This window comes from Alligator sinensis, unplaced genomic scaffold (genome assembly GCF_000455745.1).
Source record: "Alligator sinensis unplaced genomic scaffold, ASM45574v1 scaffold1295_1, whole genome shotgun sequence".
NCBI lineage: Eukaryota > Metazoa > Chordata > Crocodylia > Alligatoridae > Alligator > Alligator sinensis.
In genome coordinates this window covers 790,903-811,424 of record NW_005841880.1, presented here as the reverse complement: position 1 = coordinate 811,424, position 20,522 = coordinate 790,903, and the positions used below count along the sequence as shown (strand labels likewise).

General features: G+C 48.1%; 1 protein-coding gene across 2 annotated transcripts in view; it reads left to right on the top strand.

Moving 5' to 3' along the window:
* The window catches only part of LOC102377785 (calcium/calmodulin-dependent protein kinase type IV-like), a 31,432-nt gene extending 13,810 nt beyond the window's left edge, over positions 1 to 17,622 (top strand). For both annotated transcript variants that reach the window (XM_014527991.2, XM_025196410.1), the window contains exons 5-12: positions 3,405 to 3,487; positions 5,249 to 5,321; positions 9,274 to 9,364; positions 10,052 to 10,126; positions 11,283 to 11,358; positions 11,967 to 12,093; positions 13,794 to 13,946; positions 14,754 to 17,622. In XM_014527991.2, the coding sequence (XP_014383477.1) occupies positions 3,405 to 3,487; positions 5,249 to 5,321; positions 9,274 to 9,364; positions 10,052 to 10,126; positions 11,283 to 11,358; positions 11,967 to 12,093; positions 13,794 to 13,946; positions 14,754 to 15,035 (960 nt within the window). In that variant the 3' untranslated portion in view covers positions 15,036 to 17,622. The remainder of the gene's footprint in view (positions 1 to 3,404; positions 3,488 to 5,248; positions 5,322 to 9,273; positions 9,365 to 10,051; positions 10,127 to 11,282; positions 11,359 to 11,966; positions 12,094 to 13,793; positions 13,947 to 14,753) is intronic.
* The last annotated feature ends 2,900 nt before the right edge of the window (positions 17,623 to 20,522 follow it).

Here is a 20,522-nt window from a genome sequence, read left to right as displayed (position 1 = left end):
TCATTATTTACACTTGTGACTTCTCTGCACTCTGTGCTATCATTCAGCACCGACCCTGATAGCAGACGATAATAGGATTGTAAACTTTTGAAGTTAATAGGAAAATTATAGCGCTTCTGTGTATTATTATAATGCAATAAGCTGCCACATAGTGTCTCTTACGCTGCAGGGTCTCATGGCCTGTCACCCAGGCTATGTAGGTGATGATTAAAGCCCCATGAAATTCGCAGTGTCACAAAAGTCTTAAGAACCATGAAATTTTCTGTTTTCTTGGAGGGGGGAAGGCAGTTGATATATTTTTGAGAGACCTGTTAATTCCAGATTTGCTGTATTGGCACAAAGGGACTGTGCAGGCAAGCTCCCCTAGCACTACCGACACCCACTATATATCAATGTCATTAATTGATATTAATATTATTATTATTATTTATTTTCTGCTTCCTTTGTGGCAAAACAGGGCTGATGACTCTAGGCATTTCTTTCAAAAGACCCTAAGTGATTTAAGAGCCTAACTCCTATTTTCAAATGTAAATTGGGCCTTTGGGAGCCTAAATCCATGAGACTTGGGCTCCTAAAGGCTGGATTTTCAAAGGTATTGAGATGCCAAAAGATGCAGGTAGGCATCTCCTGGGATCTTCAGGAGGCAGGCGACAAATTTTTGGGGGGTCGCAGGCACCTCTGGAAATCCACCTAGATGCCTAGGTTGCTTTTGAAAACGTTGTCCCTCCAGGGGTATGCTGGCTAGGATGCCCTTCCTGTTCTGCATTTCTTTGTCACAAGGACACTTCGACTTAGATTTTTTGATGCCTTGGGTTCTTTTTTTGGTTTCGTACCTTTTAAATAATACTTTTATTAGAGGATTTCCTTTGGCATGAATAGAAACGTTTGCAATTAAAACCCTTTTGTTGAACATTTCTCCCCCAAATCTACTCGGCGGGTTCTGGTTGCCATAAGTCTTGGCGTTCTTGGAGAGCCAAACACATCAGCATTTCTGTAGGAGTCGGAAGTGAAAACAGCTAGAAAGAGAAGTTGAACTGAACCTGGTCAGACCCACTGTTCAAGCTGGTGCCAGACATAAGGCTGGCAGCATCAGTGAGAGAGGGGCCACTGGATTGGAAAAATGATTTTGGGCTTGAATAATTGGAGGCATTAGAGCAGACAACCATTTTGATACGGTTTTCATGGCGGTCCAGATCCTTCGTTCGTTCGAGTTGGCGTATCGCCATTGAAATCAAATGCCAAACGGTATCCGCTGAATATCTGGCCTTGTACGGTGTTGTGCAACTTGGTTTTCAGTGCCCTGTATGGCTCGTTTCTGCATCACTGACTGGCCCATTATCTCTGGGAAAAAAAAAAAGACTAGCTAAAAATAGACACCTAAACATGAGACATTCCCAAAATACCAGCCTGCGGTGTTATCTTTCCAATATGGCAGTCGAATGGAGCACGCTGCACAGAAACACACAAACCCAACGCCACCTTCCCTGCGCTCAGTGAAGACGTACGCTGCACTTTCTTTTCCTGGTCCATGCCTGGCCATATCTCCCTCCCATGAACTCCCGTCCCCTCTGATCTTCCCTGCCATGCATTTGCCTTTGCACAGACCTGCATTTTGCATATTGGCTTAAGCTCCCATTCGACCCTAGAGTAGACGAACACCAGCCGACTCTCCCTGTGCCCCTGCCTGAAAGCTGGCAAAAAACAATTGTCCCAACTGTGGAGTTGGTTTAATAAGAGTTGTCACATTTATCCAAATAACCTTGTCTGCCTATGTCATGGCTACAACCAACACCCCCAAAACATGGAAGATCACCAGGGGTTGGTGGTTTTCGGAAAGCCTCAGCTCCCAGAGTCATGGGATTGTGTGAGAATCCTGACCTGCATTTTTTTTTTTTTTTAAAGCAAAAGGCAGGGTTGATTCTGCCCGTCTGACTCCAGGCAAACAGGGCTGATTCCCTCCGCCTTTAAAAAAAAAAAAAGTAATTTTTTTGGTTCCAGAGTTAAGCTTGGAAACAGGACCGCTGAAGGCTTGAATATGAGAAGTGTCATGATTTTGAAGTGCTTGGGATAGGCCATGCTGCAAATCTAAGAGCCACACTTACTTTCTACCCTAGGACAGAGGCCTTCATGTGCGTGCACAAGGCCCCCCCTGCGCCTGGGCCTTCCCCAGCCAGAGCTGAGTTGGCTCGTGCCCTGCAGCAAGCTTGTGCCCATCCTTTGACCCAGGGACGGAGTCGGGGGGCACACCCAGAACTCAGTCCTCCACAGCTTTGAAAGGGAGGCAGCAAGTCCTGGAGAGCAGAGCCTTTAAATGGGGCTGGTTTGTACCCCCACTTGTGCCACTAGCCTGCAGGAGGATGTGGAGTGAGTCTCCGTGCCTCAGTGTTCCCATCCGTACAATGGGGATAGTGATACTGCCACCTCTTCACGGTTCTGCTGATGAATGATGCTATATAGAGCTAAGCATTACAGTGGCTGGTTGGTTGGGGTTTTTTTGCCTCCTGCTATGGGAAGCCGATCGTAAGTCAGAATAGCCCTGAGCCTGCTCAGCTGACACCAGGGATAAATCAGGCATGCTTTGTCTAGCCCTAGAGCAGAGGGAGCTTTTCCCCTGCTCTTTTTGCTGCGAGCGCCAGGCACCGAGTAACTGAGAATCAGGCCCGGGAGGTTTCAAGCATAATCCCAGCCCAACTGGAATCGATGGCAAAGCTGCCTTAAGCTTCAATGGGGTGAGCGTTGCACACGGGGGGATAGCATTCTCCAATTAGCAGAATTGAGAGGCTGAATGCGAAAGCCGAGAACAATAAGCTTCGCGAAGCGACAGGAGCGCGGGCGACCGAGGTAGCTTAGTCATTCTCGCCAGGCTGGGGAAGCTGCTAAATTAAAAAGCTTTCACAGGATACAGTGAATTCCACTTACAATTAATGAGCCTGAAGACCCAGGGAGAATAAACGCATTGTGTGCCTGTCTGATTCCCTGCGCTAAGCTGCGATGGATTTCTCTCTCTTTTTTTTTTTTAATTCCTGATGAAGTGAGCAAACCTGGCTCGGCGCAGCAGAAATATTCCACTGAAATAAATAAATAAGGAAAAAGGGTGGGGACCCGTGCTGATGGCGCTAATAAATCTGTTACATCCGCGCAATCTGTTCTGCATTTATTTATTCCTCTCACTGCTCCGCGCCTCCTTCAAATGCATCTCGTGAAGGAATTAACCTGTTCTGGGGAATAAATTGATTTGCACTGAGTACATGGCTCTTCGAGGGTCCCCACTGCGTCTGTCTTGTAATGGACATGGTTGGCAGAACAGCCTAATTCCGGTGATGGGGCAGCGCGGGACCGCGGGACTGCAGCAGAGAGAGATGTCACCGTAGACCTTGGTGCTGAATTGTTATTGTTCTTTGCAGATCAAACTGAAGGAGATCTTTGAAACCCCCTCCGAGATTGCTCTTGTCCTCGAGCTGGTGACGGGAGGCGAGCTCTTTGACAGGTACTCCGCCAGACTGTCATTTAACCTGCGCATTGTTAATAAAAGCCGACAAATCTAGCCAAAGGAAGGAGAGAGAAGGTGGGAGAGGAGGGGCTGAGTGGTTGCAGGAATAAATTACCTGCTGGCCCTGCCGAGGCTCAGGGCTCCAGGCAGCTCAGGAAGCCGGACGATTTGCAAAGGATTGATCAGGGCACGGTTTGCAGGCCTGGTTCTCTAAGCACCTGCGTCTTCCTAAGGGTAGCGATGAGTGTTTTTACACCGGCCTTGAAGTGGTGTAAAATGGCTACACCCAGGACAGGTGATGGTGAACCCAGCCCAAAACTCAGGACAGCAGGGGATGAGGCGGCGACTACTCCTGACTTCTCATTCGACTGCTTGGAGCCTCCAGAAAGGCAATTGTATATCAGCCAGCTGCAAAGACTTCAAGCCCGATCCCAGAAGTGGGTCTTGGAGCAGCTGCACCGAGCTCTGGGCTGCGGTTCACGTGCACAGGAGACGTTTCTGGGCCAGAGGTCTGCTGCGTTCGAGCTCTCCGCTGAAGCTGAAGGGAGTGGGGCCACATCCAGCCTGCTTGCCTGTTCAGGGAGGCTGGCTGGATCGATGGCAATCTAGCCCCTTCCTCCCCCTCCCAAAGGCAATTAGCCGCACCGTTTGAGACTGGGGAAATGCTCAGATAAGTCTCCTGGGATCCTCTTGAGGAAAGCAGAATTGCAAAGCTGGGAAGTATAAAAGGCCTCCCCCCACTTCCCCCTCAATATTTCCTGACTTGGAGAGAGGAACAAAGCAAACCCCTGCTTGGAGCATCTGTGGCAGTGCTCGCAAGGCAATTAGGGTGGGAGGCTTTAAAGTGTGGGGTATGACGCTTATTCAGAGGGGCTAAGCCGCTGCAGTGGGGTAAATTGGAGCTGGCATCCACAGAGCGTGGCCTTGCTTGTGGTACCTGCCTGCCAATATTGGGGGTGTGCGGGAGATAATGAGCACGGCGGAGGAGCAGGAAGTCGGGTTGTTTCCTGCCCCAGGAGAAGAGCGGGGTCTACTGGTTAGCGCAGGGGCGTGGGGGTGCGGATGCACCGGATCTGTCCTTAGCTTTGGAAGGCAAGTGTGAGCTCACGTTCAGGACTGGAGACGGATCAAATCCGTCGCTGCTCCTTTCCATTACACCCCAAGGCCAGCAGCAGGGGCTGCACGTGGCCCCGCTCCCTTCTCGCTGGTGCTGCAGTCGCAGAAATGAGCTTAACGACCTGGCCCAAATCCCACTGGAGTCACTGGGGTGTGGGTTCAGGAACAAGCCCTAGGAGAAAAAAGTCTGAGGTCAAATGAAATGCTCTGCTGGATCTTAGGGCACATGTTCCTTTTCCTTTTAATATAATGAAGTGGAAGGGCATTTTTAAATGAAAAGATTTCCCCCCTGCCAAAATCAGAGCATTTTGACCTTTTTTCAATTGTGTTCAGGTTTGATTTTTCTTTTCCAGGCTTGTTTCTGGGTCCAGAAGGAATCTACCCCCCCTGCATCCCCCTCCTTTTTCTTGGCAGTCTAAAATCAGGTCTCTGGAGAAGGGGAGGACATTTTCATTCCCTTTCGTGGGGACGATCTAGCAAGGAAAGGCCGGTAGTTTGTAGATGGACAGCTCCAGCATGCAGGCGGGTCTCAGGCTCGGGGGGAAGTTCATGCAGCACGTGCTGTGAACCAAAGCCCGTGGCCGCGACGCGTGGCACAGCCGTGGCAGCGTTGCAGTGACTTCTCTGCTGTCCCACGTGCAGGATCGTGGAGCGGGGATTCTACAGCGAGCGAGATGCTGCCCACGTGGTCAAGCAGATCCTGGAGGCGGTCTCCGTAAGTCAGCCTCTTTCTCTAATTGTCGGGCCCTGCAAGGTCCTGGCCCTTGCACCTTCTCTAAGAGGGAGGAAGGTCCCAGCTGGGTGGAAGCAGAGTCCCAGAGACGGCCAAACTGGAGAACCAGCGGGCTTCCCGTTCAATCAAGAGACCAACTGGCAGGATTCCTACTCCTGCCTCCATCCCTGATTCACAATGTGACCTTGGGTAATGCTGTGCCTTGGGGCACTGCCACACATTCAAATAAGGTGGATGAAAACCAGCTATAAAGTTGTTACACATTGTCAAGCACTAACTCGGTAGCTGCTTGGCTCTTTTTATAGCTGGATAGGCATTTTTATGGCACCGTGATAATTCTGCACGTGTGGCCGGTTTACATTTATTGTGCAATTGTCTGGTTAATTGTGCGATATATGTAACACGTGGCAGGGGCCCTGGTGTGCGCAGGGGTATTGCTGTTACGGATCTGCACGTGGCTTCACAGACGCATGTAAAGGGTTCGGAGCTGCGGTGCTGAGCAATGCAAAGCACGATAGCAGTTCTTCTCATGCTCTTTATGGTCTCGCTTATTCTTCCCATTCGCCTGATAAACTGCAAAGAGGTGAGCAAGGTGGCAGAGTGGTAATGGGTCACAGACATTGTTTTGGCACGGAAGGATGTGCTGGCTATTAAGGTGTAGTAATCGAGCTCAGCAGATTGGGGTTCAGCACCTAACTCTGCAGACATCCCTGGGTGACCTCCATTCTCTCCTTGGCTGTATGGAAATGGCAGTACTTCTTCCTCCTTCCTCTTTGTCTTGTCTAGTTCGACTGAGTTCTTGGGAAGCAAAGACTTTCCCCGTATGGACAGTGCATAGCACAAGGATCTCAATTAGGCGCCACTGTAATAGAAACACAGGCTTCAGATTTGGTGCCAGATCCCCAGCGGGGCTGGAGATGAAAGGGTGACGTGCGCCCGAGCGCACCTGAGAAAAAAAAAAAGGCTGCGTTTGGGCTTTTGTTTTATTAACTGGAGGCCCTTTCCCCACCTGTTAAGGTCACCCGTCTCCCATCTCGGAGATCAGCAGCCTGTGAAATTAAAAGCGCAGCAGCAGCTCCCCAGATCCACCGCCCAATTACAAGGGAGGCTGGGGCACATGGTGTATGTGGAAAAGGGAGAAAAGGGGGAAAAGAAAGAGCCCCAATCTTGAAGCTGTCAATCCTGATCCCTCCACACCGTAGCGAGGAAAATGCCAGGTGCTCTGAGCGCAGCCTCCCTGCCAGCGCAGAAGCATCGCTGCCCCTTTGCTTATTCTGCCTCAGTGACTTTGCTCTTGCTCGTGCTCTGCTTGCATGTCAAAGCGAGATCTTTCTGCTTTGCTGTGCTCGGCTGGCACTTAGCGCCGAACCTGGCGTCTAAAAATAAAGCTGTGTTCTCTCTGTTGCATACGTTGTCTTCAGCCATCAGCAGCCAGGCACGCGCCGGAGTCAAAATTTCGCTGGCAATTGTGCTGGGGCTGCAAGAGGCAGGCCAGGTCAGAGCTCGCTCGGTGACAGCTGCTGCACCCCGGTCCCTCCTCCATATTAATTACCACGTCGCAGGCTGAATGCATCTAGGGCAAGGCTCCCCTGCAGCTACTGGCCCCTGCCAGAGGCAGGATACTAAATTGGAGAGCAGCGAGCCAGAGGCGGGATGAAAATAGATACGCTCGGGGCCAAAGTGTCACTGTCACGGGGTCTCTTTAGTGTGACCCTACCTGATGGCAAAAGCGGTATGGTCCAAAATGTGCTTTGCAAAAGAGATCTAGGATGCTGCATGGAGATGCAGACCCAGGCGAGTCCCATATTCAGGGTGATAAAAGGCTGGAAAAGAGATGGCAGGTGCGAGAGGAGACATTGCAGGGATAAAGGCGATGGCCTTTGTTAGAAATAAAGAAAACCCTCAGCTAAGTGCACCAGTCCTGGGGTTGCATGAACAGAGAGGCTGAGCTGCATCCTGGATGTTAATCGGTGCTAATGTGACAGTCCAGCTGGAGGCACAAGATGCAAGACCCCTTGATTTTTTGATTTTTTAAGCTCTGGAGGACGCAATTCAGGTCTTGAGGAAACCCTGAATTCAGCCCACCTGCAGCTGAGGCCAGTGGATCAGCATCGGAGAAAGAAAAGCTCTCTCCGACAGTCAGGTCCAAAGGTGCCATTTGATGAGCTGACAAGGTTCCTTGGGTGAATCTGATATCTTTTATTAGACCAGCCCAAATAGTTGGAGAATAGTTATTAAGCAAGCTTTCGGGTTCAAAAACCCTTCGTCAGGCTCAGGAAGTTTCAGTAGTTGGTGTGTGCTCTTGATGAGCTGTGAATGCCTGAGCTCAGACCAGAGACCACTGTCAACCGTGCTGGCGGGGCCACGACAGCCCTGCCCCGGTGAAGTGGTCGCGTGACCCCAGCACCGTGTAGGAAGCAGAACAAGCTGCCGCGGTGCTGGCTTGCCTAAGTCCCACGGTGCTGGCTGGAGCTAGGGGAACTCCATCAGCCTCCCTTCGTAGGGGAGGCCCCGGACGGCTTCACACCCTCCCGGCAGCTGGCAGTTCATGAAGCCCAGAGTCAGGATTTTGGCTTTAGGGGCAGCTTGTCATGGCCGTGGCTGGTCCCGGCGAGGGTTGTCAGCCTGCAGCCGTGAGATCTGCCAGGCAGCAGAAGCATTTGTGTGCAATTGAAAAATCACTGCTGCTCACGGAGGGCCCCAACGCCTATTGTTTGGAGGAGCTGCCTCTTACGATCTGCAGCGAGGGAGAAGATAAAAGAGAGAGAGAAAAGAGCCGGGGCTTGTATTCGGAAGGTCACTGTGTCTCTACGTGAAAGGTCAGATGAAATGAAGGAGTTTCTATGGCAACAGAGGGTTTAAAAATGGAAACTCCTGGCAGAAAATTTCCTTCGTCTGCCCCGTGGACGTGGCGCGTCACTCCATGCAGGCTCAAGAGTGGGCGGTGAAGTGCTGGGGGCAAAGGTGTCCATCAGGCACGGTGTTCACCAGAAATAAATGGCGTTTGTAGCAGTGCCTGGCTTGCCGAGCCAGTGCGGCACGCTGCAAGGGATGCCGTGTTCCCAGCCACCAGGCCAGGCTTAGAGAAAGAAAGGGGATACGCAGGTGCAGGGTGCGTGAGATGCGGGTACCACACCATGCCCGCGGGAGCAGCAGTCTGTGACGGCACAAAGGGAATGGTTCTCTGTACCCGGCTCCAACCCTGATTGCTTCGAGCCGTGTATTTGTGAGCTCTCCCATGAGATGCAGCTGGTATTTTTACTAAGGGAGCAGCAGGGCTGGTGCTGCCCAGAGGGAACCATCTCTGCCTGGAGGAGCTCGCAGTCTCCGAATAAGGCAGAGGAAGAGCGGCGCACAGGGACGATGCGCGGTCCAGCTCTCCTGACTTCCAGCATGGGTGCACTGTCTCATTGGCAGTCAGTGTGCACACACCTACACACACTCCTTCCTCGCTCCCTTTGTTTCCTCCTCTCTCCTTTTCACCTTCTTGCAAGCACCATCCTCTGCCCTCCAAATCCCTTCTTCCCAGTCCTTTATCACACGTGTCTTGTCCACCGTATATTTTGTGCCTGTTGCATATGGAGTAACACCAGGTGACTGGCATGTTCCTGTTGACTGGGAGCACTCGGGCACAGCAGAGCATGACGCAGTCTTCTCCCTTTCATCTGTGCTGGTCTGGAGAAGAGCAGTGAACTCTGCCTAAGCCTGAGCAGAGATGAGCGGTCTGGGTTTTGTCGCCATGGAAGTCCCTTTCCCATTGCCAGAACCCTAGCAATGAGAAAAGGCCTTTGGCACGGGAAGCCCTCTTTCTTTGCAGTCTCGGTTTGGTGTAATAAAAATGAAGCCTTGGGAATGCACATGAGTGTGTCGTGATTTTTGCCTGGACCTGAGCTGGCTTCCCCCAACCACTTTTCGGTCTTTTCTCTGTCTCCAGTACTTGCATGAAAACGGAGTCGTCCACCGTGACCTGAAGCCGGAGAACCTGCTGTACGCTGACCTGTCCCCCAACGCCCCGCTCAAAATCGGTACGTTGGCAAAGCTGCCATCAGCGTTAGGCCGTCTGCTGCTGTGTGCGGAGGGAGGAGGGAGCGAGGATTTGTCCCTTTGCTTCAAAAGTCCCCAGTTTGCCCCTCCAGCAGGGGCTTGGCCCCAGGAGGTGGGTTCTGCTTTCCTTCAGATTCAGGCCCACCCCTCATCTTTGCCTTCTCCCTCCCCTTGCCCCCAACCCCACACCCACGCACACTGGGTGCATCTACACATTCACTAATGCGCAGTAGTTACTGTGCATTTAGTTTAGTACTTAATGCTTAACAAAGTACTAACTAAATGCACAGTAACTACAGTTACTGCAGTGCACAGTAGCACCAACACATGGGTTTTTTTATTGATGCTTACTGTGCAGTAGACTAATACTACTGTACAGTAGCATATTAGCACAGGTTTTGCCTCGCATGCTACGGTGCAGTGTTACTAGGCTACTGCGCATTAGGCATCTCATGTAGATGCGCCCACAGAGTAGCATCCATTGCCTGTAGCCACTTCACTGCCCGCAGGGACTTATTGCTCCTTCAGTTGAGCCTGAAAGAAGGTTGAACCATGAAGCGTCCCCTGGTTTGAGCAGGGTCTGCCACTGGCCAAGAGCTCTCACTGCCGAAAGCTGTCAGCGCTTGTCAGCCTAATGATACCTCTCCTGCCTGTCTGTCTTCTTAAAGGTGATTTTGGGTTGTCCAAGATAGTGGATGAGCAAGATGCCATGAAAACTGTTTGTGGCACTCCGGGGTATTGTGGTAAGTGCACGGGAATGAAGGGACTGCGGTAATCTGCTTAGCAGGCGCTGGAGGAAGGTGTGTCTCGTGTCAGTCGTACGTCCCCTGAGATGGCATGTGGAGCGCGGTGACAGGTAGACAGTCAAAGAGCTGCTGCTGTGCGTGACAGGGAACCATCCTATTGCCCAGTCTGACTCACCCAGGGTGGGAGAGAAAATGGCACCATTGATCAACAAAACCTCTCGGGCCCAAATCTGCACGAGTAATTAGTGATGGAGGTGCTCCACTTTCTGGGTATCTATCCTGAGACCCCTTTAAAGGGGCCCAATTTTCAGAAAGGACCAAATCCCCGACCTCCTGCAAGCGAGGCACTCAACATTATTCATAACTTGTGCAAGGTACAATGTGGGCTGCTCGTTTAGAAGATGCCATCATTTCTTTTTAATTACATTTCTGTTTGATACTAAGGCTCAGATTCTCCAAGCCTGCCATTGCTACTAAAATTGATGGGATTCAGGTGAGCTCAGCCAGAGGCTCCTAAGCCACAGTAAGTGGTTCACAATTCACAGGTGTCTCCCTTTGCAATGCAAAGCTGGAAGATGAGGCAGCCTGGAAGAATTTTGTGGTTCTGCTTTTGGGTATAATAGATTTGTCCTGTTTCGCGTTTGGCTCTTACATTCTTTAGTCCGGTGCTTTCTTCTTGCGTCCTGAATGCTGCAAGGGGATCTTGCATCCAGACAACAAATTGTGCACCTCATTGACACACATTTCACTCATTGAAAAGAGTTATATTTGTGTCCATAAAGTGAAAGCTCTTTGACAAGTGAATTTCTGGTCCTAAATGACTTCATGCCACCTCTTTAGAGGATGTGGCTAGAAATGGAAGTTAGTTCTGAAAGTCTGAAACCCTGTCATTGCTTTGAGATGGCTGAGCCCTTACATTCCTCTGTCCCTTAAATTCCTTTGTCCCTTAAATGGGGATAATGGTATTGGCCAACCTTACAGAGGTTGGCATTGGCCAACCTAATGGCATTGGCCAACCTCACAGAGGTGTTGGGGGCGATCAATACACTAAAGCCTGCAAAGCAGTTTGAGGTGGTAGTGATGACCGTAGGGTGTTGGCAGATGCCCGTCACGTGTGTGTGTGTGTGTGTTTAACTGTGATTTATGCTTTCAGCCCCTGAGATCCTCCACGGTTGTCCCTATGGCCCTGAGGTGGATATGTGGTCCGTGGGTGTCATCACATACATACTGTGAGTAATGCTGACAGCCACCTACCCACTCATCCCTGCTTCCTTTTCTTACCACCCTCCGTACGTGGAGAGTACTGACCTGCATCTGCAAACGGGTCTGGTATTTGCACCAGTTTGCTGCTTTGCCTTCCACAGGGCTCACGCCAACTGTAACAAGGCAGCAGCTTTCCAATTGATCTGACAGGCTCCTCTCCTTGTGCTCTATGCTGAAGTGGATCAGGACTAGTGGAAATTTGTAAGAAAAGTAAAGTAACCGAGTCTGTTTGCTATAGCCAATGCAAGCCTGTTCCCTAGGGTATGTTCTTCAGTGTTTTGTCCACTGCAGTTGTCATTGCCCCAGGCTCTAGGGCTTCCACCATTTTACTAGACTGCTAAAGTTTTATAGATCTTTGTGTTTGTCTGCACAGGGAAGACGGTGCACAGGAAGCTAAAGTGAGACTTTACCTCTCTAACGCCCTGTGTAGACGCACATTGCAGAGTACTCACATAGAGCAGTCTTCACCACGTGTTAACTGCATGCTAACTTCCCCGAGTCAGAAAAGGTTTCTAGGCACTGTCCAGAGCTTCCTATTCCTTTCTCTTAATTCCATCCCATCCTGTATTTTCAGGCTTTGTGGGTTTGAGCCATTTTTTGATCCAAGAGGGGACCATTACATGTACAGCAGGATACTGAACTGTGACTTTGAATTTGTATCCCCTTGGTGGGATGAAGTTTCCCTCAATGCCAAGGACTTGGTAAGTTCTCCAAGATTGGTAGTGTAAGAAAGATGCTGTTTTTTGGAAGAAATCATATGTTTTGTTGTAAGGAACATGAGGATATAGTCGTGCTTTCTGCTAAAGAACAAGCCGAGTTGACACTAGATGCTTTGTCAGTATAGCAGTCTGTTAGGGGGGTGATTTTATTTTATTTTATTTTATTTTATTTTAGTGTTCCGTTAGTCATTCCTATACCAGGAAGACCTCCAGTGTAGACACTGTTATATATATGATCAAAAAAGTGCTCCTGCCATGATAGTGCATTTCACTTTGGGAACTGGCATAACTATACCGACAGATGTGTTCTTTATACTATAAGGGATGTCTACTCTTTGGACAGTTTGCTGGTATAGCTTTATGGCACCCTCTTTCTAATGAAGCCCAAGTGTATGTTTGCACTGTGGTCAGAGATGGGCACGCCGTGTGGGTAGTCAAACCAGTCTGCACCTAATTCATTCAAGACTCAACAGCAGCATAGCTGCAACAGCATGGAGTTGAGGATGAATCAGGATCCCATTGTGCAGCCTGTACTGGTGCCAGTGCTGCCATAGCTCCACTGAAATACTGTAATGAAATTAAAGCTCTATATAGTCTCACTCCTGTTGCAATAAGGATGTCCCCAAGGTTTAAGACCTGTTGCGGTGCATTGGACTGTGACTGGTAACTGGAGAGAGACTTTCTGTCCTATGACTTCTGCTTTTCACTTGCTGCATGACAGCACACCCTGGCCTCGGGGGGCTTGCACCTAAGAAGTGGAGGGGCCTGATCTCACTTCAGCTTAATCTTTGGTGAAGAATTCATCCTAACGTTTATGGGCACCATTGTATAGACATGTCCTTGGTTTCTCTATGTGCAGAAGGAGGATAGTGATGTGTTGTTAGAAATCTCTGGGGGAACTGCTCTGAATTACGGTTGTTACTGTTGTTATTAATAATAACTAATACTAATATGTCACAATCATTCAAACTGTCCAGGTTCACAGAGCAGTCATGCTGAAGTGCATTCCTCAACTCTTAAGGCGTGAGAAAATACATGAGAGGATGTATTTAGCGCATCTTTATCCTTGCATGCTAGGACATAGATAAGAAGCAACAAAGAAGTTTTTATAGCAAAAATGATTCAGCTGGATGAAATACCTATAAAATAATTGGAAGCATTTGCAAGCCCAAACTCCTGCTGCTTCCAGCAGGGGTGTATAAATGAAAATCATTCAAATTTAGCATTGACTATGAATGTTCATCATGCCTTATCAACTGATAATGTACATACCTGGCAATAAAAATACTGTTTTGAAAAATACAGGAGCGCGGGGTCTGCCAAATCGAGCCAGCCGAATGGTTCTGATATTCTTTCATGTTTCTGGCTGCGATTCATAAAAGCACTTAGGCACTTGCCTAAACACCCTTCCTGAATAAGGATGCTGTTTGAATCAGGGACTCTGTCAGCCGGCAATGCTGAATGCTATAGAGGAAGGTAATCCCATATTCTGCACTGATTTGTGCTCTATTCTGTATGGGATAAACTTTTTTCCTGACCCCTGCTGGTGATCATTTTATGCTTTGAGGCATGAAGCTCCAGAGCCCTTGCAATTGCATCCTCCATGCTAGGACTGCAGATGACCTTCATTATATCACATAGCTGATTCCTCTTGCATGTGTTTGTTTGAAATCTGGCTGTAGGTTCGGAAACTGATAGTGCTGGACCCACAGAAGAGGCTCACGGTACAGCAAGCCTTGGAACACCCCTGGGTCACGGGGAAGGCAGCTAAATTTGCTCACATGGATAGCACACAAAGGAAACTGCAAGAGTTTAATGCCAGAAGGAAACTGAAGGTAATGATAGAGCGTCTTGCTGTGCATCACTCGAACACAGTCTGTATTGACCTCCCTGCTAAATGCACTGCACAAATGGGGACTGCAAATGGGCTTTGAGGTGAGCTGAGCAAAGATCCCCACGGGCGAGTAGCATTACTGACCTGTGGACTTCACGCTTACAGTTGTGTTAAGTGTGTGCAGAGTTGGAAGCTAGGGACATGCTCTCGTGCGATTAGAAGAAACTCGATGATGAATTTTAAAACAAACTATTCAACAAAAAAAGATTCTGTCTCCTCCCCTCTGGGCTGGCCTACTTTTATTTGATTTCTTGTAAGAAGACACTTTATCTGTGACCCAAACTAGATCCTAAATCCTTAGAAGCAAGAAATGTAGCACATAGATTTCATAGACATTCGGGCTGGAAGCGACATCACGAGATCATTGGGTCCAGTCCCCTTCCCCAGGGGCAGGAAGTCAGTTGGGGCCAGATCACCCCCAGCAAGATAAGCATCCAATCCTTTCTTAAAGGTGTCCAGAGTAGGTGCTTGCATCACTTCTGGGGGGAGTGACATATAATTCCCAGTTATCTGTGGGCTTTGCTATTCGCCCCACCCCATCTCACTGGCCTTATGGGAAATAATAACAGCTATAACAAGATTATTTTGTCTAGAGCTTTTGATTTCATCAGTGCAGGCTTGAGAGCCTGTATAGCCATTTCCTGTAGCTCCAGAGTGTTTCAGAAATTATAGATGAGTAGGAAATCACTAAAGCCCATACCCACTTCACTGCTCTTCATTAATTTTCCTTGCTCGTTTGTCTTAAAAGGCTGCAATGAAAGCTGTAGTGGCTTCCAGCCGTCTAGGTAACCACGGGCATCACGACAGCTCCAGAAACGGACGTAGTCGAGAACGTACCAAAGCATCTCGCCTGGCTCAGGGGCCTGAGAACTCCTGCCTTCCCGAAGGTCTTCATAACCCCTCTGTGTCCGGCCTGCAAGCTGCCCCTGCGCCGCGTCCCTTGGCAAAGGCTGAGAACCTCGGCACTTTCCGAAGCAACTGCCCAGCGGCTTCCAAGGTCACGCTGAATGGCACGAGCTGTGAAAGTTAACACTGTCGAGGAGGCTGCTGCCTAGTACCGCCTTTGAATAAGCAATATCCCCCTGACTCTTGGACACATCCCTGTAGCGAGGTGGGGGAAAGGAAGAATCGGTGACGGAAGGAGCACCGGGGAAACCATTGGAAACTGGGACTCTGAATAATACGTAGTATGTTGTAGGTGGGCTTTGATAAGCACTTGGTCTGCCATGTGAAGCATCTTTGTTTTAACGTCCTATTTCCAGTACAGTTGTATGTAACTGGTCACTGTTGGGGGGAGTTGGGGGTGCTTGTACTAAGAAGCCACGGGTGGGTAAGTTGGTCTCCAGACATAGTACTTATGGCCATCTTGCCCCATGTGGCATATAAAAGAAGAGCAAACAGCCAAAAAAAATAATTTTCACCTTCCGTACTAAGGAAATAACATTCTCTTTGTGACTTGTTTTATAATGTAAAGTAGATAGTCGTTGTGGGTGTTACATAAGGAAAGAGGGTAAATCCATATTATTATTATAATTATTATCCATATGATCCAGCTGAGGGACACTGGCATTTTAGGTAAGGGTTGGTAGGCACATTTGAACCTAGAATTTTGGTCCTGTACAAATAAGAAGTGCTTGTCAGCGATTCTTTTATAATCTGTGGGTAGCAGAGCCCCGTTTGATTTGGACTTCCAGTGCAGCAAAGTTTCAGTTGCTCTTAAAATGTTCACTCCTGCTCTGAGGATAACAGATTCTTGGGCTGACAGACTGAAATAACGTGATTCTTAACAACAGAGACAATTGGCTAAGTAAGTTGAGATTCTGTGTTTGCTTTTTACGCCACAATTTCCATGGTTAGTATTAACAATGAGCAATGCAAATATTTCTACTGAGCACGGTAAGACTTTGTAACATGTAAAAGGTACTGCTGTTTCTCGACTGCAGAAAATGTCTTTGTACAATATAATGTTGGGGGGGGGTTTAAGATCATTTAAATCAGCAGATAGGTTATTTGGAAAAAACCCCAATTAGCATTTTTGTAAGCAATGACATAACACACTTTTGGGTAACCATGCGTAGGGGCCAGATTTGTGCAAAGTAGGTTGAAAATCACATTCAAACCATTGTGTCAAGGCACTGGCTGTGTGGGCCAAAGCCTCAGCTGGTATGAACTGGTAGTGCTCTATTTAAGTTAACAGTGCTACACTGACTTAAACCAGTTGAGGATTTGGTCCAAAGGGTACAACAATGGGATCCAAACAGAAAACCCCAACTGTAAGAGACTGCAGTGTGTAAATAAGGCTCATTTTGGTACTCTGTATATACAATTCAGTATCTGATAACTAAGGGCTTGCAAAGAAACCTTACCTTTTTGCTTAACCTTCACTTAAAGTGTTAGTTTGTTAGATGCAGACAGCTTGCTAGAAGACGAAGGGAAGCAAGACATGGAGCTGTAAAAAAAAAAAAGAGAGACAACAAAGGTGACAAATCGGAAGATGATCAGAGTTCTTCACAGCACAAGTAGAAACTGGAAAGACTGTGCATAAAGGTTTAGAAAGTTATTCTGGGCCCCTTGTTGAGTGTTTTGAAGTGAAGCCAAACAGATATAGCAAAGAGAGATTAAGTCTAAACAGGTTTTGCTGATGGGGAAAGAACTCATTCTAAGTAAAAAGGTTTTCCTTGAATTAACATTTATGTCGTATATGGGAAATGGGTCTCTGAGAAGTGCAGAGAAGGATATTGGTTTGGATCAAGAAGATTACCGTTTGGGGGTAATATAGCAGAACAGAATGTGGAGTTCTGGAAATACCCAATTAAAGACTAATGTAGATCGTGTTGATATAAGGAGGGAACAATGGAACAGAAGTATTGGAACAGAGGAGAGAGGGGTTTTTAATGCACTGTATTAATTGACCACACACAATGCTGAACACTTTCGGCACTCACCTTGCAGAGGTCTTTGGGTGAAATCCACTCCCCATCACAGTCGGTGGCAATTTTTGCATAGATTACAATGGGGTGAGGGCTTCACCTGTCTGTGTGTGCTTTGTTTAAGCATCTGTTTAACTGTTTTGCAAGATCAGGACCTCAGTGCTTGGCATACCTTACAGGATCCAGGCCATAAAATTTAGGGCCCAAGTTTTTGAAAGGCTGAATAACTCTAGTGCTTACTTTAATGAGTGTTTTGGGTATTCTTAATTTTTCCAGACTGGCTATTTTGGGGGAAAAAAGCAAGGTAGGAAGAGAGAGAAGGATTTAGTTACGGTAGTTATCAGCCCTCAGGCCTGCGAGACCAGAGAGAGGGAGAAAAAAACCCAAAACAAAGGCTACTGCTGCGATAGAAAAAACTTAAGGGAAAACTGTAAGCAAAAAAGGAAAAAAAAATGTTAATGCCTTTTATGTCATGTCAACAACGAATGATTCTGTAAGCAACTGTATTTAAAGATAGAGAAGATACACTCCAGGGAGTAAACCTAAATAGAACGTGCAATTTTGATCTGTAGGTGTGTTTTCAGAATGTGTTTTAAAAACGATTCACAGATTCAATCTAGTGCTAATGTTTTCCATGTTAAAGGTATTTATAAGCATAGTGGCAAATAATAAAATATCAATTATGGAATGCACCAATCCTTCGTGTTTGCTGCTGAGCTGTCAGTGGGAGGGTGAGAGGTTTGCAGATTGTGGTGCTTATCTGATAGCAACGAGCAACGCTGTGCTGGGGGTTTTTTCTGGTTTTGTTTCTTTTTTCCTCCAAATGTCTGAGTCTGTTTTCACATGAAAAAAAAAATATTTGGGGGCCTAAAGGGACTAAATACACCTGGGTTCTTATGGATTTTTTTTCACTACATGAGTTCTACATAGCAGCTAGGAAAAGCTAAAGGAAAGGATTTGCTGCCTGATTTTGCTTTGTAAGAAAGTCCCTTAGGGTATATAAGCATCAGCTTTTCCAAAGAAGTCACCTGTTACCCAAGTGGATCATGTTATGTTTGCAAAAAATCTAAAAATAATTGGAACTAGCTTGTTATGCTGGACTAGAAACAGTACATCCTAATAGCTCTTAGGTAGACGTGCTGCAGTCAGTAGGGCTGATTCTGAGCCCAATGCTACGTTCCCTGTGCACTGTACCATATAGGGCAAGTGGCCAGAAGATCTGTTTTAAAGGCTTGGCAATCAAATTTCAATAACAAATGGGAAAGGCATGACGGTACGCCAAAAGGGAACCCATCGGGGGACTGGCAGGGAGGAAACCTTAATACTTGGTATTCAAATGGTAAGTCGATAAAGTCCTTTGCATGTCAGGCTGATCTAGCCAGACGTTAGCCAAATTATGAAGAATCATCTAACTGCCACGAAGTTAAAGTGAACTTATGCTTTGGTTTAGAAGTAAAGCCATCTTGGTTTGCCATATCTTAACTCCCCTTTCCTTCTGAATAAGGCCATCCACGTGGTTACTGCACTTAACTTTGCACCTTTAGCTAATTAAGGGTAACTTTCCCGAGTGTCCTGCGTAGACAAGCTGCCAGCTGTACGGAGACCAAAGATGCTACCTGGCTCCCTTCCTCCGGATCCAACGAAGAAGCAACCACGTAGACAGCATTAGGCATCCTGATATGCATGGCTTTAGGCTTGATGAAGCCATTTCACTCTAGGCTGCCCATTTTGTGTGCATTTTGATACCAGAGTACACTTATAGATTTCCATTCAATCCAGCAGCTGGATGGGATGACATTCTCTGACCCCTTTAAATATAGGTTTACAAACTACTCGCCCGGTCCAAGGTGAACTCTGCTGGAATTAGAGCGTGTTGTGAGTGCCGAGACCAGACTTTAGGAAGTCAGAAAGCCCACCACCATCACCAAAATGGTTGGACTTTCCTAAGGTCAAGACAACAAATGGCTGTGTCTTTTTCCAGGAGGTTGAAAGTCTCCTTGAACCTAAATGGGCCATCAAGCTACCATGGGGTCGGACTGGATGATCTATTGAGGTCCCTTCCAACCCTAACATCTATGAATCTATGGTTAAGGCAAGCCAGTTTCTGGTCTGGGAGTGATGTGACTACCGTCATACCCAGCTGCCTTTGACTCTTGGCTCAAATAACTCTGCATACGTTTGCAACTGGGTCAGCAAGAGACTAGAGCAAGCCTCTGAAGCCGTAGCTAGATATTTTAAACCCCTTTCACACTGCATCCCCTCTTCTCGAGAAGGAAAATTGAAGAAAACCCCTTTTTTTCCCCCCCTTGCTGTGACCCACTTACGAACTGGCTTTGATTGATGCCTTTGAGGATTGTGCAGGATCGGGTTTTTATTTTGTGTTGTGGCACCAGCGCTCAACTATACACCTTGCGAAGAATGTAGTTAAACTGAAAAAGCCCCGGCTTTCTGTCCAGGGAGCGATTTCACAATGCAGGCCTGAGGGATGCATAATGGGCCGTGGCCTTTCGCTGCTATAAACAGTAGCAGTATGAGCCCCTGGTTAGTGTATGTTAATGACTGCAGCGTATTCAGCTGCTGGCCTGAGGACTAGATACCCCTGCTGGCTAGCAGATCGCTGCTTTTGGGACCCTGCTGTCATATTAGCTAGACCCATTTCAAAACGCAGCAGGGCGAGGAAAAGACGCTGCGTGCCGCCTTCCTCCGCAGCACACCGCATAAAACGTGTCACATCGCAGTGTGTTCCAGGGTGAAGGCGGTTGTGACATCGATGCATTGTCGCCGTGGTTGTAAAGCCGACGGCACTGCGCGGTGACATTGTGAGGGTCCATTGTAACGGGGGGCTTTGTTGCATGGCAGCGCACAAGCATGGTAAGGTGATACGATTACGGCGCATGGCCAGTTTGGGTCACGTTACAATGAAGCGGTGACGCGATGCTGGCCACGCATGTGGCGGCGCGGCGGGATCCGCTCATTAAAATCTGTCGCAGGCTCGTCCCCGCTGTGCCAGAGACACGGAGACACCACTCGATGACAGGCTTTCGCAAACCATGCTCTTTAGCTGTAAAAATTCCCCAGGCGCGACTACGCTCCCGGCTGATGAAACGGTGACGTTTCCTGGAAACTACAGCGATATAGGCCAGCGCGGCGCTGAACAAACAGTCGCACTGTTCATCGAATGCCATTTTTCACGCATTCTCCCACGATGTCCTGTCTGTGCAGGGCGCGACAACCAACAATGCCTCGTGATACCTTTGCAAGACAGCGGGTGCGTCTACACGTGCGCTAGCTTCTTTTAATGTGCATGAAAGCATGGCTGAACCCACGATGGGTGGTTATATACCTGCTGGGGGGGGAGGGGAGGGTTGCACTTTAATTAGAGCCACTCTGATTAAAGCACCCGGTGCATCAGCCCCGCCAGCATCGGCGCCGGCTTGAAGTACCAAAGCTGCTAATTACCACCAATTAATCGCTGTAACGACAGCATGTCACGTGTACAGGCGCCTTGTGCAAATTAGTTCATGCGCATTAAAATAGGCTAATGCGCTCTGATGTCATACCCCGCCTTCCGTGACATCACTGCCGTC